Below are 26,283 nucleotides of genomic sequence, written 5' to 3' on the forward strand. Positions count from 1 at the left end.
AGTGGCAGAGAGAGAGGGAGACACAGAATCTGAAGCGGGCTCCAGGCTCTGAGCTATCAGCACAGAGCCCGACACAGGGCTCGAACTCATGAACCATGAGATCATGACCTGAGCCAAAGTCGGATGCTTAACCAACTGAGCCACCCAGGAGCCCCATAGTTCATTTGCGTTGAATGTAATCACTGATAAGATCAAATTTGTACCTACCATTTATTTTAATATATCTTATTTCTTTTTTGTTCTATCCCTCCAATACTTTCTTTTGCATTAAGTAGATGTTTTCTCATGAACCATTTTAATTCTCTTGTCATTTCTTTTAACATGTCTAAACATGTATATATTAGTAACATAACTACATATATATGTATGTTAATTATATATAAATATATTTAAATATATAAATAAACGTAATATATGATAATTAACATATATATGTACACACATGTAATATATATAGTATTTCCTTAGTGTTTGCCCTGGAGATTATAATTTACATCCTACCTTAAAACAATCTAGTTAGGGGCTCTTGGGTGGCTCAGTCGGTTAGGCGTCCGACTTCGGCTCAGGTCATGATCTCACGGTTCGTGGTTTCGAGCCCCGCTTCAGGCTCTGTGCTGGCAGCTCAGAGCCTGGAGCCTGTTTCGGATTCTGTGTCTCCCTCTCTCTCTGCCCCTCCTCTGTTCACGCTCTGTCTCTGTCTCAAAAATAAATAAACATTAAAAAAAAAAACCAATCTAGTTCATATTAATCTTCCTCTTTTGTGTTATTATTGAGATACTACTTACATTTTTATACATATAAACCATAATATAACTATTTATTTGTATAGTTGTTTTCTGAATCAGAATGGAATTACAAAAATAAAAGTATGTTTATACTGTCTTTATATTTACCTCTATATTACCTTTACTGAGACTTTATTTCTTCATGTTAATTAGAGTTACTGTCTAGTGTCCTTTTATTTTTGCCTCAAGGACTGCCTTTTGTATTTCTTTTAGGGAGGTCGACTAGCATCAAATTCTTTCAGTTTTTGTTTATCTGGGAATGTCTTAATTTCTTCTCTGGTTTTTATGAGTAGTTTTTCTAGATATAGAATTTTTGGTCTTTTTCTTTCAGCACTTAGAATATGTCTATGGAAGGCATTTATATTTAACTATATCTACAGAAGGCATTTATAGGTAAGGAGTTTTGAGGTTTGGATTACTCACTGAAATTGGATTAAGTTAAAATTAAAATAATTGAAAAGGAATGGTAATTATGTTAATTAGAGCAAATAGCATTATCTTCATTAGTTAGCTTAATTTTTTCTTTTAGCTCTCTAGTAAAAGCAGGACCAACTCTGTACTTATGAGCCAATATAAAAGTGATAAGCACAGTATCAATCTAAATGTATTGTTTTACAAATTAGTGATGTTTCAAGTGTGTTGAGCATTCTTGAATAGACCTATAAAATTTTTTTTGTTGGTAAAGCTGTAATAAATTATAGCATCATTTTTATTTTGTTTTTAAAGTTTACTATTTTGAGAGAGAACATGCACGCATGTGCATGATTGGGGGACAAATAAAAGGAGAGGGAGAGAGAGAATCTCAAGCAGGCTCCATGCTTACAGCACAAACTCAGGAGCCATGAGGTTATGACTGGTGCCGAAACCAAGAGACGCTTAACCGACTGAGCCACCCAGGCACCCCTAAATTATACTATTGTGTAAAAACAATCATACTTTTAGTCTATTCTATGATGAAATAATTTTTCAAATGTGTGTATGATTATAAAATACTTTAACTGCTTAGATTCTTTTCAAATTTAGTGTTTTATCTTTTATAATATCAGTTAGTAGTATATACATTTACGCACATTTATAACCTGAGAGAGAGGATAGGTTCCATCAAGATTACATTGATTACATTGATATATATAGTAACATTGAAAAATTGGCTTCCAGGGGTGCCTGGGTGGCTCAGTCGGTTGAGCATCCAACTTCAGCTTGGGTCATGAGCTCACGGTTTGTGAGTTTGAGCCCCGCGTTGGACTCTGTGCTGACAGCTTGGAGCCTGGACCCTGTTTCTGATTCTGTGTCTCCCTCTCTCTCTGCTCCTCCCCTGCTCATGCTGTCTTTCTCTCTCTATCAAAAATAAATAAACATTAAAAAAAAATTTAAAAAAAAGAGAAAAATTGGCTTCCAGTTGTCTGATCTCAAGTTTTTCTTTTTTCTTTTCTTTTTTTTCTTTGTTTTGTTTTTAAATTAGATCATATTGGATTCTAATCAAGATGAGGTTCTTAATTATCTCAGTCGTTAAAGTGGCTTGTGTTGTGGTTTGATTCTTTAAAAACTCCTTTCAAATTAGATTTTTTTTCCCTATAGGTTTTTGGTCTTAGTGGAGAAGAATGATTTTTTGCTTTGATAATGCTTAATTTTCCTGTCTTACATGGGCCCAGTAAACTGCAGTGAGTGCCAACAGGCACTTCTGTTACTTTGTGTTATCCTTGTTCTATGTCTGCTTGATCCACAAGGATAGTGACCATGACAGTGTTGTTTATTGTTCTTTCCCTAGTGCCTTTCATTGCATCTGATACTTCATAAAAATTTGCTGAATTAGTAATTGGCTCTTTAACACCACACTAAATGTTAATAACATTATTTCATATATCTTTATCCTGGTAGCTTATGTCAACAGGCATTAATCTCTGGGAAAGAATATGTCTTTTATACCTTGTGCAAAAAAATGTTGAACCAACAGATATTATGTGAGGTTTCAGTGTGGCTTTCCTGAGAATGATATGCTGGGTATTAGATTATGTTTCATTTTTCATGATTTAAAATGAAAGAAACAAAAGCCTAATTAAATTATCAAAATGATCAAAAGTCAGTGGTAGAGAACCAATAGAATGATAGAAAGTTTTAGACTCCAGTCAGCTTTGTGATTATTCATAAAGAATCTGTGAGTCAAATAGCCAAATATTCAAATTAATGAAAAGTCTCAGAATTTATGTTATTATAATGAACTATTGATTTATAATTTTTGATAACTTACTTTTAGTTCTCTGTATGTTTTTATATCTTTTATTTCTTTAAAGAATTTGTAAATTTAAGAAACCTGCATTTTAAAAGAAGTCGGTTTTGACTAATTCAGGCAAGACCTTTTCCCTTTTTTACTGTGTGAGCAAGGTTTTACTGTTCTATAAATGTAAATAAACTTTCATTATCAAGAAAACTTCTAGTTGGTATATATGGCCAAAAATTGGTAAAAGTAAAATTATGACCAAAATTTGATAAAGCTAATTCCTCTTTATTATTATAATTATTTTCCTTTCATTTGTTATTTCATTCCACTACTTTCTAGTAGTAACTGGGCAAATTAGTCTTCTCAGTTGATTTTCTTATTTGCAAAATATGGATAACAATTTATAAAGCTATGTTGGATATTAGAGTAAATAGAAGTAATAAAATGCTTAGCATAGTGCCCAGTATATAGTAACACTCAGTAAATGATAAAAGGATTATCATAGAAGGGTTTCATTAATATATATGATTTCAAGGACTAGGTGTTTTGGTTGTAAGTCCATTTTAGCCAAAGAACTCTATGTCCAAAATCCTTAAGGTAGCATTGTCCAAGCTCTGTTTGAACAGATGTATGCACCATGAAAGGAAAATAGGTATACTGGGGGAAAAAAGGTTCTCTTTGGAAAATGCTGCAAATAATAACCACAATATAGCTTATCATTTTTAAGGCTTTGAGAAATCCTAAGAGCTATGTGAATTTCCTTAGCTGGCCATGTTATAAAGTTTGTGTGTACAGGGACCATTTTTCTTAAAATAAGGAATACTGAAGGTAATGTGAGAATTGCTGTCCTCAGACTTTTAGGGGTTTTATAGGTTTTCCAAAGGGTCCTGGCCTAGAATTTTTAAGGAAAGAATTTTTAGATCCTCCGGTTTTTCCTAAAAATGATCTCTCTGGGAACCTCAGCTCACCTTCTCTTACTTTTGGTGCTCTGCCCAGATCCCCTTGGATCTCTTTTCATAACAGCTAGAAGTTCCTTAGAGTCCTCAGCCCTGGGGGGAGCACAAATCTTTACACAGTATTGTTACAGTGTTTTTGCACTTTTCAGATGTTCTAGATTGTACATACTGTTTTGTTTTTATAGTTGAGATAAATTAGGGCTTAGAACTTGAGAATATATATTTGGAATACAATGTTAGAACATTTCCTGTACATGTGTTAAGGAGCTTTCACATCAGTGTGCACTGAACTGGGTCATCTGTTCTGTTATCTGCCTGGCCATGTGCCTACATTCTCTCCTTTATTTTCCCAATTTGATGCATACCCTAACTATGATATTTGGTATTTTGAGATGAACTCTGAGTACAAAGCTGTACCATAATGTAAGATGTCAGTTTTGGTGTGACTGGAGGTACTTGCATCAATAAAAGAACAGGTTACTCCCCTAAAAAAAAAATCAAAAACCAAAAAAGAAAAAAAATCCCACTGCAGTATAATTTATTCTTTAGAGTTTTACTGTGGGATCAAGTTGAAGCCTATCCTCTTCAAGACTTTTTTGCCTGAATCAAGCACTCTTTTTTTTTTTTTTTTTTTTTTTTTTTTTTAAGATTTTGTTATTAATCTTAATGAACCTAGGTGACTCATTTGGTTAAGCGTCTGACTTTGGCTCAGGTCATGATTTTACAGTTTGTGAGTTTGAGCCCCTCATCGGGCTCTCTGCTGTCAGCACAGAACCCGCTTTGGATCCTCTGTCTCCCTCTTTCTCTGCCTTTTCCTTTCCTCCTCCCCCTACCCTGCTTATGCGCACGCGCTCTCTCTCTAAAATAAATAAACATTAAAAAAAATCTTTCAACATTTTGTTATTTTTAAATAATCTCTACACCCAGCGTGGGCCTAGAACTCACAACCCTGAGATCAAGAGTCACATGCTCCACTGACTGAGCTGTTCAGGGACTCTGAATCTGGCATTCTTGATTGGCTTCCTCTCATGTCCTTCCTTGCTTTCCTCACTTCTGGAACAGTCTCCCTTTTGAATGCTTCCTTATTGTATCATTTGGTGTCTATTTATAGAAAAACTACCTAAGATGTTATATTAATTATCTACTGCTGCACTTAACAAACATTTATTATTTTACAGGGTTAGCTATCTGGGAGTGGCTTAGCAGGGCCATTCTGGCCCAAAGTCTCTCATGGGGTTCTAGTCAATATGTCAGTGAGGGCTGTAGTCCTCTGAAGGCTTGACAAGGGTTGGGTGATTTGCCTCTGTTATGACTATTGGCAGAAGGCCTCAGTTCCTTGCCACATAGGCTGTCTACAAGGCTGCCTGACAATCCTCATGACATGGCAGCTGGCTTCCCCAGAGTGAGTGATCTGAGGGAGGCTGAAAGGAAAGACATAATGTCCTTTGTAATCTAATATCATAAATGACATACCTTCTGCTATATCCTACTGGTGACATAGATCAACCCCTGGTTGGACTGTGGGATGGGACTACGCAAGAGATCTTTGGGGCCATCTTGGAGGTTACCACACTAACTTTATAAAAGAAAGACACGTCCATCACTGATACTCATTGTATTGATCCTTCACTGATAACTGCCTTTGTGCATTGTCGTGTAAAAACTTCCAGTGTACCAAATAAAGAAGTCTCCTTTAATGGTTAATTAAGGGAGTGTGTACACATAAGTGTGCCTTTCTTTTCTTGTGCAGAAAAGGATAAACCATGTTAGAAAAAATATATTTTGTCTTGTGGTGGGATATTCTTAGTTCTTTTTATTTTTAATTTTAATGTTTTAATTTTGTTTTTTGTTTTTGGGAGAGAGAGTGCAAGCAGGAGGAGGGACAGACAGGGAGGGAGACACAGAATCTGAAGCAGTCTCCCAGCTCTGAGCTGTCAGCATGGGGGCTCAAACCCATGAGCAGTGAGATCATGACCTGAGCAGAAGTCGGACACTCAACCGACTGAGCCACCCAGGCGCCCTGGGATATTCTTAGTTCTGACACATGGTAGGTGGGAGTAATGACCAATTTTCATTTAAGGTCCTGATCTCTTTTGTTCTCTAGCTGTTGACAGTGAATATATTGCTTTTTAAGAGGGAATATTGTGAGAGTACAGAAGCAAGAACATAGGAAAATTTGAATGTAAAACTGATGTATGTGTTTAAATATAGACAGTGCTTTTGGCTAATCTTAATACTCATCCTTAGGATGTGTCATTTGCTGTAAAGAAAAACAGCCAAAATAATATGAGTTAGTGAAGTGGGATCTTTTAAATATAACTGGAGTATTTTCTGGGGCTGCTAAAGTTTCGAAGTTACATTGACTAACCCATTCTTTCATATTCACGTAAGTTGTGATTCAGAAAAACTGTTAAAAGCCATTTGCCAAATTGGTGATATTTTTGACTTCATATTAAAATAAAATAAAAACTGGCTGCTAGACTGATTAGTTTCTACCATATCTAACAAAATTAATGTGTCGTACCTGACTTTTATACTTGGTTTTATTTTATTTCCAAAATTGAACATCAAAATTTTATGTATGTCCACATATTTACTGAAGGCATATTGATTTTTTTTAATCATACTCCTCCTTTTGTAAGTAACTTACAATTGTATCTGTATATTACATTGCATTATTATAAATTTGGTAATGAGAGCATTAAGTAATGCTCTCAGTAATTACTCTCAGTAATTACTTCAGCATTTAAGTAATGAAAAGTGATTTATTACCTTGCTTTTTAAGGTACATGAATGGATAAAACAGTCACCTTGGATTTAAATAATCTTAATCTTGACTAATTTTATAATTTATTTCTCAGTGGTTTTCATAATGTTATATCCCATAGTGCATACTAACATATTTATTTCAGTCAAAACATGAAGTCAGATTTTTTTCTGTGATACTAATACACTTGCCTTATTTAATAGTTTGATTGTGAGGACTGCCCTTGCTAATTGGGTTTTAGGGTGGGTATTTTATCGGTAAATTAAATACACTAAATCTGTAGTTCAGAGTTTTTAGCTAAAAAGTATGTTGTTAGGTGCAAAAACAGGAAAGCCCCATTCATCATATTAAGAAACTAATTTCCAATAAAAATTTAGGTTTTGTTTTATTAATTATCTAAAATTATAATATACTTAGATTGTATTGATCAGTTCTTTCTTAATTGTAATGATAATTCAACCTAGAAGGAAAAAGCTACCTTAACACCTAAATCTTTATGGTCTCAGGAATAAAATAAAAATACAAACATACTACACTAGAAAATATAGTATTAGAGAGGTGCCTGGCTTAGTCAGTAGAGCATGTGACTCCTGATCCCAAGGTCATGAGTTCGAGCCCCACATTAGGGGTAGAGTTTACTTAAAAAAATACACAGTATTAGAAAAAAACACATTAAATTAGAAAATATCTATAAGGGTGGTAGTCTGAAAATATTAATTAAAAAAGAAAAAGGAAAACTGTAATTTATTTCTAAATATTAAGGAAGAGCATGTTCATATATTTTTTAAATGATTATAGATAACCATTGGATATGTTTAAATGAGGATGTAATAGTTTTATTTATAATATACTTGAAATTGCGTCCTTTGTATTTATTTAAACTCATAATGGAAAAAATTTAGTTACTAAAATAAAAACTGTGTGAGGGGGATCATAGTTTTTTTTGAAATTCTTTTAATTCTTTGAGTACAAAAATACTGGGAGAGCTGCCCTAGGGGTTACCTAGGTAAACTTATTTTTTGCATTGTGAGTTTAGTTTTTGTAGCATTAAGAAAAGGCATTTTTTGGGGTGCCTGGGTGGCTTAGTTGGTTAAGTGTCTGACCTCAGCTCAGGTCATGATCTCGTGGCTTGTGAATTCGAGCCCTGCATCAGGCTCTGTGATGACAGCTCAGAGCCTGGAGCCTGCTTCAGATTCTGTGTCTCCCTCTCTGCCCCTCGTCTGCTCACACTCTCTCAAAAATAAACATAAAAAAAAAAAAAACTTTAAAAGTCATTTTTTTTGGATAACTACTTAAATAGTAAAACTATCAAAAATTTTTTTCTGTGAAAATAGGAGTTTTGATTTTTTTTTCCCTAGTAATTTTTTTTTTCTTTTGGATTCTGTTTGGAGTCTTGAGTAGGGGAATGGGTTCCTAGTCCTTTCTTCTCACTCTGGATGGATTCTCCTTTTAAGCAGAGAGGAAGACAAAAGAAATGGATATATCATTTCAATCATTCATTCATTCATTCAACAAATAGCAATTGATTGCCTTCCATGAACCAAATGTTGTGCTAAGTAATAAGGATACAACGGCCAACTGGTTGGACAGGACCATGTTCTAAAAGACTGGAGTCAGGTAGTAAAGATAGATCTCTGTTATCCAGTGTGGTAGCTATTAGCTGTATGTGGCTATTTAAATTTAAATTAATTAAAATTAAACGAAGTTAAAATTCAGAGTCTCAGTAATATTAGCCACATTGAAGTGCTCAGTGGCCATATCTATCTCGTGGCTACCACAGAAGACAGTGCAGATATAGAAAATGTTCATTGTCACAGAAAGTGCTATTAGACAATGGACCAATAGACTGCTAATTAAGAAGTTATGGCACAGGGGCACCTGGGTGGCTCAGTCGGTTGAGCATTTGACTCTTGGTTTCAGCTCAGGTCATGATCTCATGGTCATGGGATGGAGCACTGCGTCAGGCTTTGTGCTAGGAGTGGACCGTGCTTGAGATTCTCTCTCTCCCTCTCCCTCTGCCCTCCCCCCCTTGCACATGCTCCTCTTTCTCTCTCTCTCTCTCAAAAAAAAAAGTTATAACACAGTTGATAAGTGCAGTGATATGGATATACAGATTACTGTGGGATAACACGGATAATAGCAAGCCTCAGGAAGTTGAGGAAGGCTTTCTAAAGGAAGTGACATCTATAGTGAGTCCTGAAGGATAAATATAAGTCATATAGAGAAACAACTGGGAAGCACTTTTCAAGAATAGCTTGTACAAAAGTCTGGAAGTGAAAAGAAAATGCTATATTGAATATACTGAGATGAGGCAGGAAATGGAAGAAGGTGCCAGATCATGTAGAGTCTTATACATTATTTTCAGAAGTTGAGACTTTACAGCCAATTTCTTTATTTAGTTCTCCTCACTGACAGCCATATTTTGAGTTAGTCAGTCAGAAATCTATAAAACCTTAGTGATAAGTTGGGCAACTGTTAAATTGCTTGAATTTACATTTAGTCTTCCTAAATGTCATGATAACAAACAAGGTTACTCTTTTTGAACTATAAAGTCAAAAATTTATTCCTGACATCAGTATGAAATACCATTTCAGTTATATTCCGCTTGTTAGAAAATTTAAAATGAGGGGCGCTTGGGTGGCTCAATTGGTTAAGCGTCTGACTTCAGCTCAGGTCATGATCTCGTGGTTTGTGAGTTCAAGCCCCACATCGGGCTCTGTGCTATCAGAGCCTGCTTAAGTTTCTGTCTCTCCATCTCTCGGCCCCTCCCCTGCTCATGCTCTGTGTCTGTCTCTCAATAATAAATACACGTTAAAAAAATTTTTTTAAAATTTAAATGATTCTTAGTGGTAAAGAAGTTATCTGTTTTGTAGTATGTTTATGTTTCATTACTCTGCTGATTTTATTTTAGGGTGATGAGGAAACATTTGAAAATTATTACCGAAAACAAAGGAAGAAACAAGCAAGACTGGTATTGCAGCCCCAGTCAAATATGGTAAGTTATGTGAACATTTTGAATTGGTTATATTGTCATTTTTTACCTCTTACCCCACCTTAATTTCTTCAGAGCATGTATCATTATTCATTCAACAACAAATATTTATTGACTATCTACCATTTCCAATAATTGGTTTAGGTGCTAAGGGTATAGCAGTGAACAAAACAGGTAAGTCCCTTCTCTCATGAGCTTACATTCTATTAGAGATAGATAGTAAACAAATAAAATAGTGAATAAATAAAAAGAGAAATAAGAAGATATATAAAGTATCAGGGAGTGATAATTAGTTTCTGACAACATGGAAGACTATGTACTTGGATTAATTGTTCTACTGACAAAACAACTAAAGATGCTGGATAAAACATTTAAACATTTTAAAAATTATTTTTAACTGCACTGAGGATTTGGTAGAAAAGTATAGTTAGGAGAAAAACTAAGTGAATATGGAATTGCTCTGTATGGAATTGCACTTGTGATAATTATATGACTAGATGTGTTTGTGAAAACAGTGCATGAAAAAGTGAGTTTTATTGTATGTAATTTATACAGTATATCCCATTATAGAACAAATAAAACAGGGAAACTTAAATGAAGGCAGAAATCCAGATAGGTTTAATTAAGCACTAATTGTGGCTTTTATCTTAGAGGCATCTGTTGAATGGGAAAGCATGAATTTTGAGGACATGGGTGTACAGAGAGCCACCCAAAGTAGCTGATAAGAGGTTGTCTCCCTTGTGAAGCTAAGACTCCAAAGAATTAGAGCCTCATTATTAGGATGACCTAGAGATAAAAAACATCTGGGGGCACCTGGCTGGCTCACTCAGTAGGGTATGCGACTCTTGATCTTGGGGTCATGGGTTTGAGCCCCACATTGGAAGTAGAGATTACTTAAAAAAAACAAATGGACACAATGTTATATATTTTAAAAATCTAGCAAAACCTCTCTGTTCTTTCCTCCACACACTGTAAGGACATTGCTTATCTTAAATGTTGGTGCTGAAGGAACAAGGCGAAAAAAAATCTCTGAGAATACATAACAAGTGGATTCTCACATGTGTTTGCTACACAGATTTATTCTACTTGGATAATTGAAAAAAATCTCAGGTTGAAAATTTAGTTTGAAGTATTTCTATGCTGATATTGCCAGTAGAAACAAATGCAGATCTCTGAACTTTCATATCATAATTTCAAGGAAAATTAGCAAATCACAGTCAAAAATAATTATAAAACAACTGAGAATCATTAAAGATATTGGCAACAGAGGGACTCCTGGGTGGCTCAGTTAGTTGTGTCTGACTCTTGATTTCAGCTGAGGTCATGGTACTGTAGTTGTAGGGTCAAGCCCTGCATTGGGCTCTGTGCTGACTGTGGAGCCTGGGTAAGATTCTCTCTCTCCTTCTGCCCTTCTCCCCGGCTTGTGCTCTCTCTGGAAAAAAAAAAAATATATGTGTGTGTGTGTGTGTGTGTGTGTGTACATAAATATATAATGTAGGCAACAGAAATAAATCCTAATAAGAGACTTTTAGTGTTTGAATTGTTAGCCACTTATTTTTATTTATTTATTTTTATTTATTTTGAGAGAGAGAGGGAGAGAGAGAGAATCCCAAGCGGGCTCCACACTGTCAGCAGAGCCTGAGTTCAAACTCATGAACTGTGAGTAACTGTGAATTTAATGCAAATTAAAACTGCAGTGAGATACCACTATCTACCTACTATACTAAGATTAAAAAGATTTATGATAGATGCCCCAAATTATTAGCCATTTAATATAGTAATTATTGAATATATTTAAATAAAAAGCAAGCTTGCTGATATAAATAGGGAACAAGAAACTGTAAATACTTACCAAAGTGAAGAAAAATCAAGTGGAATACCTAGAAATTGAAGATCTAATAATCAAAATTAAAAATTTTATGAATAGGTTTAGCAGTTGATGAATTCTTAGTTGATTTGAAGAGATTACTTTGAAAGCCTCACAGAGAGATGAGAGGATAAAAATACCGAAGAGAGACAGAGGGGATACAGAGAGCAAGTCTAACATACCTAGTTGGAATTTCAGAAAGAGAAGCTAGAACAAGTGAGACAGAAGAGTATTTGAGGGCATAATGGCTGAGAAGTTTCCAGTATGGACAAGAACTATAAACTTTTACAGAGTCATATCCAAGGAATCCCGAGTAAGTTAAGTAAAAAGAAATACATTCTGAGAGATCTTATAGTGAAATCGCAGACCATAAAGAGAAAATAGAAGACCTGAAAAATAGTATCTGCTAACTTTAGTTAATTGACATTTATTGAATACTCCTCCCCAAATAGCAGAATACGCATGCTTTTCAAATGCACATAGAAGGTTTACCAAGGTAGATCAAATGCTGGGCTATAAAATAAATCTCAGGAAATATAAAAGACTTGAAATCTTTTGACTACAAGATAATTAAATTATCCATATGCAAAAAAATACTGACTTTTACCTCAATCAGCAATTCAAGAAATGGACCCAAATGCAAGAGATGAAACTTTAAAACTTTTAGAAAAAAAACAAAGGGTAAAATCTTTGTGACCTTGGGTTAGGCAGTATTTTCTTAAGTGAGATACCTAAAGCATAAACCATAAGGTAAAGAAATTGTTAAATTGAACATTAAAATGAAAAACTACTCTTCAAAAGGCATTGGCAAGAAAGTGAAAAGACAAGACACAGATGGAGAGAAAATATTTGTAAAACTCATGTCTAACAAAGGGTTTATATTCAGAATATAGAAGAATTTGTATAACTATAAATAATTAAAGCCAAACTAATGGATAAAAGATCCAAGTAGAGATTTGTCTAGATATACAAATGAGAAATAAGCACATGAAAAGATGTTCAATATCAATGTTTCATCAGGGAAATGCAAATTAAAACCACAGTGAGATACCACTACATACTTACTAGACTAGCTAAAATTAAAAAGATTGATCATAGCTAGTGCTGGTGAGATGTGGAGCATCTGGAACCCTCATGCACTTCGGGTGGGTGTAAAAACTATGGTGCCTCTTTGGAAAATAGTTTGTCAATTTGTTACAATGTTAAGCATGCACTTATGCTACAACCCAGCCGTCTTACTCCTAGGTTTTTACCCATGAGAAATAAAAACAGTGGCATATTTTAAATGCTAAAGGAAAATAACTGTCACCCTAGGATTCTATATCCAGTGAAACAAAGGCAAAGATAGACATTTTCAGACAAAGAAGAGGAGAGTTTGTTACTAAGACACCCTTACTAAGGAAATTCTAAAGAATCTACTTCAGGCAAAAGGAAAGTGGTGCCAAATGGAAGATATGAGATGCTGGAAGGGATGAATAGCAAAGAAAGTATAAATATGTGGGTGAATCTATGTCAACCATAGAAAATAATGTTAATAAAATATTATGGACTTTAAAACAAGATAAAATTAAAATACACAACAAAAGCATAAATGTGAGGTAGGAGTTAATGAAATGAAACTATACTACAGTTTTCTAAATTGTCCAGAAGAGTAAAAATATTGATTGATTTTAGGGTTTGATTATTTAAGTATGCATAATGCAATTTCTGGGGTAACCAGTAAAAGAGTGGAAACAAAATATATACTTTCATATAATATTAAAAAAAATCTAGAATGATAAAAAATGAAATATTCATGTCTTAGTGTTGATAAAAAATAATTGAAACCTATAAGCACTTGATAACATCGACTCAAAATATTTAATACAAGATTGCCAAAACTAAAAGGATAAATGGGAAATCTGTAGTGGATTTTTAAGCATGTCTCAGTGTCTTATACACCAAATAGATAAAATATCAATAAGAATATACAACATGCTTAACAGGCTTGTTCTAATAAACCATATAGAAGCCTGTTTCAACAACTGTAGAAACCTCTTCTTTTCAAGCACACATGGCGTATTATAAAATGTGACTAATATACTATCTAATAAAGCAAGTATCCAGAAATATCAAACATCTGGTCTCATGTAGATTCCATTCTCTCTGATCATATTTTATTTTATGTATTTATTTAAAAAAATTTTTTAATGTGTATTTATTATTGAAGAAGAGAGACATGGAACATGAGCAGGGGAGGGATAGAGAGAGGGGGAGACACAGAATCAGAAGCAGGCCCCAGGCTCGAGCTGTCAGCACAGAGCCTGACGCAGGGCTCGAACTCACACACTGCGAGATCATGACCTGGGCTGAAGTTGTTTGCTCAACTGACTAAGCCACCCAGGTGCCCCATCTCTGATCATAGTATTTTAAAGCTGAAAGGTAAAACTATTTCTTTCCCCACAACCTGAAAAAAAAACCCAGATGTTTGAAAAATTTTTTTAGATGTTTGAAAATTTTGATCACATTTATGAAATATGCAAAATACAGCATTTGAACGTAATTAAAATAATGAAATATTTCATGTAATTAACTTCTAAGAATGAAGTTCAAATGGTCAAATATTTTCCTGTATACCTTTTGTTAAAATTATTAACACGCAATTGTAGATCATTTTTAAGGAGTTTGGCTTTTATTGTGAATCAGATATAAAGTCATTGGAAGGTTTTTAGCGGAAGATATAATGATCTGATTACTCTTTGAAAAGTATCATCCTGGCAGGTATCTGGAGAATAGACTGAAGGGAGCAAGCCTGAAAGCTGGGGAGATTAGGTAGGAGAATGATATAATAGCCCAAGTGAGAAATTATGGTGGCTTGAACTAGCTTACTGTGAAGAAGGTTTTGAAGTTATATTTACTTTTTAACTTGTTTATTGTCTTTCTCTTTTTGAATGCAAGTTCCATGAGGGTAAGGGCTTTTTGCTTTTTACCAGTGTAACCCTAATACCTTAAAAATGTATGCAGCATATAGTAGACCCTCAATAAATATTTGTTAATAAATATGGTAGTGACTTGGAACTTACTTTATTGTTACTGGTATTTATTGGTTTAAATTGATTTTTATTTTTCATTTAAAGCATGAAACAGTTGATGGCTATAGAAGATATTTCACTCAAATTGTAGGGTATGTATCTAAAATGGAGATAAATATTATTTTTATATTATGTTAAATGTCAGAACTGCTTGTTTTCTGTTTGGGTTTTAATTTTTTTTTTTTTTTTTTAACACATGCTATGTTGGTAATTACTGTTTTTAGGTTCTTTGTGGTGGAAGATCACATTTTACATGTGACCCAAGGATTAGTAACCAGGGCATACACTGATGAACTTTGGAACATGGCCCTCTCAAAGATAATTGCTGTCCTTAGAGCTCATTCAGTAAGTCAGCCAAATTATGTTACTAAGTTTTTAATTCAGTTACTTCAGGAACTTCTGAAATGCATGATGTCAGAAGAAAACCGTACCTCCATCATTCTGCATTTTTGGTAGCATTTCAGATTTGGAAGCAGTAATGTTGGGCTTTTGTCTGGTTATGCTGGGTTGTAATTTTGCAACTGACTGGGGCTTCCCAAGACATTTTTAGTCCAGCATTAATAGAAAATGAAGAATTAAGCTGGTCTCATTAGTCTCAACTGACCTCTTCATTAGATCACTGAAAAGCACCGTGAAGAAAGGGTTTTTAATTATCATTCCAAATTCTTTGTTTCCAAAATAAACTCCACCATTAAAACTCAATAGAACTTGTTCTTCGATGTTTATAATTTGTTTGCAGTAATATAATTACAGATTTCTTAAAAATATGCAATTGTCAAAATTTAAACCATTTGAAATAATGAACTTCTATGTAATGGGAAATTTTTTTATGCATTAAAGTAAAATGATCAAAATTTGCATAATACACCTTTTGTAGAAATAATATACTAGTACTATAAAGACTGTTGAAACTAATAATTGCTTATTGTAGATGTTTTCTTAAGACAGTTTTAGTAGCTTACCTTCAGTAAAATCTCCCCATACTTAAAATTTTGTAATTATTTATAATTTTATTACTAGGAATAGAGATTGAAAATATTTTAAAGGATTATTAGCTTATATAGTATTTAGATTGTAAATATACATTTTTTATTTATCAGGAATGTAGATTCTTTATACACTTGTTTGTCCAATGAACTATAACTTTTTCTAACATATTAAAGAATAATTATGTTATGGTCTTTCCCTAAGAATTTTTACTGAATACAGGAAGCCAGCCATGGATTTAACTAATAATCAAGATTTTAAATTTATTATAAGCCTGGCATATTAAAGGAAAATGTTTCAGGTTTTATTTGTTTTCTGGTTTATATTGTTTTCTGGTTATATTTTATTTGACTCTGGTTTATATTTGTTTTCTTTGTTTGTATTTCCACCCCTCCACCTCTACCCCAGTCTTATTGTACTGATCCTGATCTTGTTCTGGAGCTGAAGAATCTCATTGTATTATTTGCAGATACTTTGCAGGTGGGTGATAATATAACATTCAATTTATGACTATTTGAGCACTTAAAGATATATAAAATACAGATCATGCTCATTTATTTTATTATGGATTAGTGGTGGTAGATTAGTAGTAACCAGATGTTTGCTTATGTATTGGTATTCCCTATTACCCAAGACTTTTCATTCTTACCCCCTTCCTGATTATGAACCCTGGACAGAACTCAGGGAATATTATCGTCTTTTAAAATATTGATTATTCAGAGAGAATAAAGTATTTCTTTTGTAGATAAATTATTTTTGTAGTTAAAGAAAAAAAAACTCCATGTGATAGTGAAAAGAACCCTGAACTAGATATTAGAAGATAAAGGGGCACCTGGGTGGCTCAGTCGGTTGGGCATCTGACTTCGGCTCAGGTCATGATCTCATGGTTCATGGATTCGAGCCCTGCGTCGGGCTCTGTGCTGACAGCTCAGAGCCTGGAGCCTGCTAAGGATTCTGTGTCTTCTTCTCTCTTTGCCCCTCCCCCACTCGTGCTCTGTCTCTCTCAAAAAGTAAATAAACATTAAAAAAAATTAGAAATTAGAAGATATAAGCACTGCCTTATGAAGTCACACATGACCCTGAGTTTATATTCTGCCCCTACTATTGACTAATTATATGTTTATAGGTTTTCTAAACTTTAGATCCTCATTTGTGAAAATCGGGTTATTATTAGTTTTCAGGATTGTTTTAAGTGTGATAATAAATATGAAAACATAGTTTGAATTAAAAAAAAAAAGAAAACATATAGTTTGAAAGCTGTTTCCACTCATTTCCTTCCTAATTTTAGGTGTACTATGACAATGACCAAATCACTTTACTTCTTTGTGTCTTGTTTTTTTTCTTTTTAAAAATAAGGTTTAGGGGCGCATGGGTGGCTTGGTCGGTTAAGCGTCCGACTTCGGCTCAGGTCATGATCTCACGGTCCGTGAGTTCGAGCCCCGCATCGGGCTCTGTGCTGACAGCTCAGAGCCTGGAGCCTGTTTCGGATTCTGTGTCTCCCTCTCTCTCTGCTCCTCCCCTGTTCATGCTCTGTCTCTCTCTGTCTCAAAAATCAATAAACGTTTAAAAAAATTAAAAAAAAAAATAAGGTTTAAACTGAATTGTCTCAAAACTCAATGCCTTTGTGATTTTCAGTATCAAAGTTTTAAGTTTGTCCCTTTTACTTGATCACGGATGGGCAAGAATTGATTGCATTTTGTTTTCATGTTTAAACTTAAGGGATTTTTATGGTTGGAATAACATTTCCTGAAATATAGATTGGCATTTTCCAAAGTGTGATAATAGATGTTACTTTAAAAGGAGTTCTGTGGTCAAAACATTTGGGAAATAAGTGAAGTAAAACAGACTTCTTCACTAATAGCCTCTTCAGAGCAAATTTATACCATATGATTCCAAAAGGAAGGTGCTTATGCAGCATTTTCCCAATATATTTGAGCTTTGAATCTTTTTCCCCCATATGACATCTTGTAGGTATAGAGCTTCATGTAATATGTTTTAGGAAGTGCTAATTTAAACTATTTGCTTCATCATTAGAGTTTTTCCATCCTAGAATAATAGTTGTCTACTTTGTTCTTAAACTGAAGAAGATTCTACAAGTTCCTTTAGTAAATTGTTTTATTGTCTTATATCTTTATTAATTTGTATGCCTTATACTGTAACACCAGGATAATGTGGATTTTTTGTTTTCATAAATTTTGTGACAAATATACCTGTAATATTATTGATTTCTCTGCAAAAAAAAAAACTTGGTAAGTTTTATTGGAGACCACCTTAATTTTTTTAGGTCTAGCTCTAAGTAACTTGAGGGAGTTTTGCTATCCTTAATGACTTAAAACATTGCTACTTAAAGCATGGTGGGAATACCACTCACTGGTCCGGAAATGTTACTAGTCCACAAATTATTTATTATGGGTCCATAACATAAAGGAGCTTCTGTCCGAGTGTAAATCAACTACATTACTAAGTACAAAATTTAGCTTAGTTGGCATATATTTTGTAGCAAGAATTTTTCTATGTAGGTTAGCCTCATTCATTTATATTCTGGTGCAAGCTCCTTATCTCTTGGTAAGCCATAACAAACTGTTCTTGAACTGACACTTTGAGTACAACTGAATCTAGAATATTTGCCATGGTTCCAAGGATTTCTCTAGAGAATCAAAGAAGAGTAATAGACAATATTCAGGTAATAGAGGCATTAGAAAGTAACAGTGATAGGTGTATAAGCCCTTGTAAGCATACCTTTCTAATCTTACTGCTTTGAAATAAGATTGAGGAGGACAAACCAATCCATATTACTTATTCAGAAATCCTGCAACATTTTCATTCCACTGAAAATTGACAGGCTGAGTATTAGGTAGGTCTTACACACTGTGGTCAAGTTATACCTTTTAATTAAAGAATTGGGGAGGGTCTTTTCATAAAAACTAGAAAACATTGCATAATACTTAGTTTTTAAAATTGGCCCTTTGCCACCCTAAGGAAAGTTTTCTTTTCATATGTCATTTTATTACTTAAAACAATGCTGACTAAACAATAACATTAAAAAATAACACCAACATATTATAGTTCCGCTTACTACGTATTAAGTAAATCACAAGTAAACATTTATGATTCATTACTAACATTTTTTGAGCACCCACTATGTGCTAGTAGCTAGATGATATATAAAACGATAGAGACCTAAAAATCAGACAATAGGGAAATAAAAATTCTTCAATAAATTTACAGTTTAAACAGATAAGATGTATAAAACATACTAATATAGCAATATATTAAAAACCTTTGGGCTCACAGAAGATGGAATGTCTGACTGTAATTCTAGATTGGGAAAGTCTGTACAGAAAGTTGAAATGGGAGTTGGGTTTTAAAAGATGAGTTCAGCAAATACACACTAGGAAAGGGACATGAATGACAAAGGAAATAAAATACCATGTGTAAACTGTAGATAGAGGGATAGTATGGTGATAGAAAGAAGATGGGTGTGAGCAAAGAAGGGCAAATAGTGGTAATGAAACTGACAAGGTAGTTTGACCCAGATTATGGCAGGTCTTGTGGGACTTCAGTAAGTCTTCTGTAGTTTTTAACCAGGGGGATGGCGTGATCAGATTTGCACTTTTAAATGATAATCTTGAGAGTCTTAGAGTCTTGTAATAGATTGACTTGAAAGAGACAGATAGTTGAAATTTCAGTTTAGGAAGCTCTTATAATGGTCTAGGCAAGAGATGTGGCAGACCAAAATAAAGCAGTGGCACTGGGAATATTTCTGGAAAAAAGAAAGTAAGTGGTGGAGAAGAATGATGGATTTGAAAGAGATTTGTTAAGGAGGTAAAATCAAAAGGATTTGTTAAATGATGTGTTTGAGTGTGGGGTCATTTAAATGTTTTTCAAGTTTCTTCCTAATAACTGAATCGATGGTAGAACTATTAACAGAGATAGGAAATAGGAAAAACACTTGGTTTAGTTAGAAACGGAAGAGATAAGTTAACTTTAGTGTGTTTGCTTGCTGGCAGCCTCATTGGAGATGTCTAACAGGTGTTGGAGTTAAATATTTGGAGTTTCCAAATAACTAGAGATGTAGATTCAGAATAATCAGAGAAAATAGTGTTTGAAGTCAGTAGACTTCACATTATGCTAGAGACCTAGAAGAAAAACATCGAAGGATGGAGATAGAAGAAAAAGGAAAACTGGAAGAACTGTTCATAGATAAAAGGAGAACAAAGAGAGAGAGTGATGTTACAGAATTCAAAGTAGACAAGTTTCAGGAGAGAGGTAATGTAGAGTGAGAGATCATTGACTTTTATACTTAGGAGGTAATCTGTGACATTGTTGAGAGAAGTTTTAAAGGAATAGCAGTGGGAGTTAGATTGTAGTAGGTTTGGCTATATGAAGAGAGTACAAAGGGAGGCAGCTGGCAGGCACAGCAAATTGAGGAAGGCTTTTTTGTTTTTCTTACTGTTTTTTCTTATTTTTCTTGGCTTAAAGATGGGAGGTCGTTTAGCATATTTATTTAGCCAAGGGAAAGGAACTAGTGGAAATTAAAGACAATGGTGAATAAATAATCCATGAAACAGTTCCTGCAAGCAGAGTATGACCAAAAATAAAGAAGAGGGAAACCTTGAAGGGGAAAAAGGACAAATCTGTAAGGTGGGCAGAAATATTTGGTCCTGAAATGGGTAAGATTTCAATGAATTTCGAAAGGAATAAAGTTTTGGAGAGTGTATATTTGATGGAAAGGTGTATATTTCCCCTGTACAGTGAAGTCAATCTTAAATTGAAGGTGCAAAATGAAGCTAGTGTGTTTCAGACAAAATATATTCTCTTTTCTTCTTTTATCCTTTTTAGGGCCACTTCCCAAGACACCATTATATATGCAGGTCACTAATCTTGAACTTTTTCTCCAGTTTTGACTTCTACTACTTTTGAAGGTTAACCATGTAATCCAGACTGAAAAGAGAGAGGAGAAATGGAAAAATTATTCCAGCTTCATAAAAGTCTTTCTAAACTCTCTTATCTCATGCAACCTAGTAGAAAGTCAAAAGGATAACTTATTTTTATGCTGTTGGAATGACATACAATATGATGTAGTGATCACTTGCAAATAGTTCTCCAATATTTTCAACATTTCTCTAATGTATACCTTTACTTATTTGACTTGTTTATCTGCTTGTGTTGTGTTTTAGGGTTATGGTTTTCCAGTGAACCGACTTTTCGACCTTTTATTTGAAATAAGAGATCAGTACAATGAAACACTGCTTAAGAAATGGGCTGGAGTTTTCAGGTTAGTCTAAAGCCATGGAACCTTAATGTAAGGAAAAAGTTTGTTATATACTTTAGAATATAAAAATGCTTATATTATTTCACATTTAGCAATAAAAATGCTTATAATTATTTTTTATTGTGGTAAAATATACATAACAAATTTTGCCATTTTAACCTTTTTAAAATGTACAGTTCAGTGACATTAGTATATTTATGTTGTTGCAACCATCCCCACTATCCTTTTAGAAATTTTTCATCTTCCCAGACTGAAACTGTACCAATTAAACATTAACTCCTAGTCCCTTCTTCTAGCCCCGGCAATCACCATTGTAGTTTATCTCTATGAATTTGACTACTCTCTGTATTTTATGTAAGTGGACTCATACAGTGTTTGTTTTTTTGTGTGTGTCTGGATTATTTCACTTAGCATAATGTTTCCAGGTTTCATCCATGTTGTAGCATGTACCAGAATCTCATTTTTCAAGGCTAAATAATATTCCACTGTATGTATATCACCACATTTTATTTATCTATTTATTCATCTTTGATATTTGGGTCATTTCCACCTTTTGGCTGTTGTGAGTAATGCTGCTGTGAACACTGATGTATAAATACATGTTTGAGTTTCTGTTTTCAGTTCTTTGGAAAATATACCCAGAAGTGGAATTGCTGGATTATATGGCAGATATATGTTTAATAAATTGAGGAACTGCCATACTGTTTTCCATAATGGCTGAAAGATTTATAATAAAATTAAAAAAATTTTTTTTAATGTATATTCATTTTTGAGAGACAGAGTACAGGTAGGGTGAGGCAGAGAGAGAAGGAGACACAGAATCCAAAGCAAGCTCCAGGCTCTGAGCTGTCAGCACAGAGCCCAACACAGGGCTCGAACTCATGAGCTGTGAGATCATGACCTGAGCTGAAGTCAGAGGCTTAACCAATTGAGCCACCCGGGTGCCCCTATAATAAATTTTTAATTGAACTACTTTTAGTTCTAATCTCTGTAGTTTGTTTTCCCCCATAAATGACAGATGTAAGGCTGTAAGTATTCAAAGGTATTTAGTATTAGAAACAGAGATTTATAGCTTTTAAATTTTGTTTGGAAGGGCGCCTGGGTGGCTCAGTCGGTTAAGCGTCTGACTCTTGGTCTTCAGTTCAGGTCATGATCTCACAGTCCTGAAATTGAGCCCTGAGTAGGGCTCTGCTGATGGGCTCTGTCAGGCTCCTCCTCTGTTTGCTCCTCCCCTGCTTGCACACGTACGCGGGCTCTCTCTCTCTCTCTCCTCCCCGCCCCCCCAACACACACACACACACACACACACACACACACACACACACACACAAAATAAATAAACTTAAAAAAATAAAAAAAAATTTGTTTGGAGAAAGTGCTGTTTTTATAAACAATGTAACTAGATTAAAAATCTTTAAAGCATCTAATTAGGAAAATTACTTTTGCTTTAATCACTTGCCTGCAGGGTATGGAAAAAGTATTTTATAATCTGTTATAATGTATATAACTTTGTATTGCCATGAAAAGAGAAATCTGTTCCCTAATTCTAAAATCCTTTATCCCTCCATCCTCCTTCCCTCCCCCCTCCTCCCCTTTCCCCTCTCTTCCTTTCTTTTTTTCTTTCTTTCAAAAATAAAAATGTAAATCTTGAGATCTTACATCTAGGTCACCCAAATATAGAAATGATGTGGCAGTAATATTTAATGAGATTAAAACAGAAAATATGTTAAATGATTTAACATCAGCTTGACATTTGCCTCATCAGTTTTCAAAACTAAACAGAGATGACCTGAATACTGTGATAGAAATCTTTTTAATTTTTTTTAATGTTTATTTATTTGTGAGAGAGAGAGAGAGCATGGGAGCAGGGGAGGGACAAAGAGAGAGGGAGACACAGAATCCGAAGCAGGCTCCAGGCTCTGAGCTGTCAGCACAGAGCCCGATGCGGGGTTTGAACCCACAAGCTGTGAGATCATGACCTGAGCCGAAGTCAGATGCTTAACTGACTGAGCCACCCAGGGGCTCCAGATAGAAATCTTTTTAAAATACCTGAGTTGTTCACTAGGTATTTTCACTTTTATTAACATCAACCAAATAAATTCTTATTTGCACTTTTTGTATTAACATTTCTTAGGGGTTATATTGTCAGGATGTTGTCTCAAGGGGACTGTTGACAGTCTTGATGAAACATATAATGCATCAACAATTTTTGATCTTCAGTATTTTAGAAATATGGGTAGTGCTTATTGATGGGTGGCAATCTATAATGTCTACGCTTTGATGTAATGTGATATAATCTATCTTTATATATAAAATCTTTACTTATAGGGTTGATGTTAATAACTTGCCGTCTTCAGAAGAGTGTTTAAGTTTTTATAATTGTTGATAGATTTGTATTGAGCCAGCTGTCTTATTTATCATAAGACTTCTACTAGTGAGATTGTCGCCCAAGATGGGGAAAAACCATGAAGTATTGTTTTCTGTATAATTCTCAAATGTTTTTTGACTTCTACTTTTTTTTTTTTTACTTCTACTTTTAATACCCTTCTAGATCATGCCTTTTGCCTAAATTTTTAAGCAGTAATAGAGGGACACCTGGCTGGCTCAGTAGGTAGAGCATGTGACTCTTGATCTCAGGGTTTTAAGTTTAAGCCTCATGTTGAGTGTAGAGATTACTTAAAAATAAAATTTGGGGGGAAAAATAGCAGAATTTAAGCTTTTCTTATTCCTGACCTATATATCTTCAAAAATAAACTTTGACTTCACAAGTAGTGAAGTGACAACAATGGCTAAGAGGTAAAAGTTATCATCAGTACTGAATAATTAAGATTTGACTATTTCCATGATAGAATTTATAATCTGTTACAGTTTATTTATGTGTGTATATGGTTCCCTCCAGCTATATTGTGAACGCCAGTGTTTTATTTATATTTATATTCTTGATTGCCTAGCCCCAAGTACAGTGCTTTACACAGAGTAGGAACTCAGTAAATGTTTATAGAATTCAGTTCAGTAAACAGTCACTTTGAAGACCACATTAACATTTTCAGAATGTGAAAGTACCATTCATTAAATTATCTTGCCTTTCATATTAACCGATTCCCTGGCATTTGTATAAAGTAAGTAGTTTATGGTCTTCTGGTAGTTTCTTAACCTGTAACTTGCCTTTTAAAAAGATTTTCATTTCAGTATAGTTAGCATACAGTATTATATTAGTTTCAGGTGTGCAATATAGTGGTTCAACAATTCTGTCAGTGTTCATCAAGATACTTGTATACTTTTTTAAAAATGTATTTATTAAGAGAGAGAGGGAGAGAGAGCGCGCGAGCACAAGTGGGGGAGGGGCAGAGAGAAAGAGAGACAGAATCCCAAGCAGGCTCTATGTCAACAGCGCAGAGTCTGACGAGAGGCTCGAACCCATGAACTGTGAGTGAGATCATGACCTGAGCTGAGACTAAGTACCAGACGCTTAACCAACTGTGCCATCCAGGTGCCCCCAAGATAATAATTCATTGTATTCTTAATTCCCTGTACCTGTTTCACCCATACTTCCACCCACCTTCCCTCTGGTAACCATCTATTTGTTCTCTATAGTGTGACTTGTCTTTTAAACCCTTATTTTAAAACACTATTTAGAAGGAAATAGGATTGGGGCACCTGGGTGGCTCAGTCAGTTAAGCATCCAGCTTTAGCTCAGGTCATGATCTTGAGGTTCATGAGTTCAAGCCCCATGTCGGGCTCTGTGCTAACAGCTTAGAGCTTGAAGCCTGCTTCTGATTCTGCGTCTCGCTCTCCCTAGCTCATGTTCTCTCTCGCTCTCTAAAAATAAATAAAAAATAAATTTAAAAAATTTAAAAAAAAAGGAAGGAAGTAGGATTAGTTGAAACCTCTCGCGATATTTTAGGTGAACAGTGTCTTTTTTAAATTTTTATTTTATATCTTGTTTGTTTGTTTATACTTTTAAGTTAGTTAACATACAGTGTAGTCTTGGCTTCAGGAGTAGAACCCAGTGATTCGTCACTTACATGTAACACCCGGTGCTCATCCCAAATGTGCCCTCCTTAATGCCCATCGCCCATTTACCTCGCCCCCGTCAACCCTCAGTTTGTTCTCTGTATTTAAGAGTCTCTTATGGTTTGCCTCCCTCTCTGTTTTTATCTTATTTTTCCTTCCCTTCCCCTATGATCATCTGTTAAGTTTCTCATATTCCACATATGAGTGAAATCATCTGTCTTTCTATGACCGACTTACTTTGCTTAGCATATTACCCTCCAGTTACATCCACATTGTTGCAAATGGCAAGATTTCATTCTTTTGAGAGAGAGAAAAGGAGAGAGAGAGAACTGGGGAGGGGCAGAGAGAGAGAATCCCAAGTAGGCCCCTCACTGTCAGCACTGAACCCGATGCAAGACTCAATCTCACGAATTATGAGAACATGACCCAAGCCGAAATCAAGAGTCAGATGCTTCACTGACTAAGCCACCAGGCGCCTCTAGCCAAACAGAGTCTTATTCCTCCCCCACCCCGAACAGAGTTTTATTGTAACTATTTTGTGCACCATCAGGATTTACAAACTTGTGCCTTTATTTCCAATCTCATCAAGGCTCCAGACCCCATTTATCAATGAGATATCAGTCATCCAGTCGAAATCATATCCTTCTCTTGTATTCCATACTTCAGCAAATGTCTCTAATGAGGTGCCATATACATCATTTGTCCATTTGCCCTGTTTGGAAATTACAGATTCATCCAGAATATACCTCCCCTCATAATTTTCATTTAGTTTTTAAATCCTATGTATATATTTTATTTCTTAAACCTCTTCTTTTTGCCACCTCCTTTCTGTCCCCACTAGGACAGCTTTAATTCAGATCCTCATCACCTTTAATCTAGATTATTCTTCAGTCTTTCTCACTGGCCTCTGTGTTCATTATTGTCCTCCCAATTTATCCTCCACATAATGGACATACCACATTTCTCTGCCTAAAACCTGTTAATGGTACTCCAGTGCCTACAGGACAAAATCTGGATGACTCCGTTTGTCCCCCTGCCCGGCCTCATGTACACCGTATCCCTTGTGTACTTTACACTCTGGTAGTACTGCACTACCTATGGTTTTACTCACTCCCACACTCATACTTTTTTACCCCTTATGCTTTTGCTTGTTATGTTCCATCTTTCTGAAATGCTGTTCTTCCATAATCTCATTAGAAGTATTTCTTTTTTCAAAAAAAAAAAAAAAAAAGGAATTATTTCTTTTTTCATCTTGGAAGGCCCTACAGAGCCCATGGCTTCTCTATAAAACTTTCCATGAGATCATCTCCCACCTACTCTGATAAACTTAATCATTTATTCCTTTGTGCTA

General features: G+C 34.7%; 1 protein-coding gene across 9 annotated transcripts in view; it reads left to right on the forward strand.

The window, feature by feature from the left end:
- Positions 1-26,283, forward strand: part of EXOC6 (exocyst complex component 6) — a 299,891-nt gene that overhangs the window by 159,670 nt on the left and 113,938 nt on the right. For all 9 annotated transcript variants that reach the window (XR_006209204.1, XM_042960757.1, XM_042960755.1 and 6 more), the window contains 5 exons: positions 9,638-9,721; positions 14,702-14,748; positions 14,881-15,001; positions 16,052-16,123; positions 20,824-20,921. Coding sequence is in view for 8 of the 9 variants with exons in the window: in XM_042960757.1 (XP_042816691.1) it covers positions 9,638-9,721; positions 14,702-14,748; positions 14,881-15,001; positions 16,052-16,123; positions 20,824-20,921 (422 nt within the window). In the remaining variant the exon portion in view is untranslated. The remainder of the gene's footprint in view (positions 1-9,637; positions 9,722-14,701; positions 14,749-14,880; positions 15,002-16,051; positions 16,124-20,823; positions 20,922-26,283) is intronic.

This window comes from Panthera tigris, chromosome D2 (genome assembly GCF_018350195.1).
Source record: "Panthera tigris isolate Pti1 chromosome D2, P.tigris_Pti1_mat1.1, whole genome shotgun sequence".
NCBI lineage: Eukaryota > Metazoa > Chordata > Mammalia > Carnivora > Felidae > Panthera > Panthera tigris.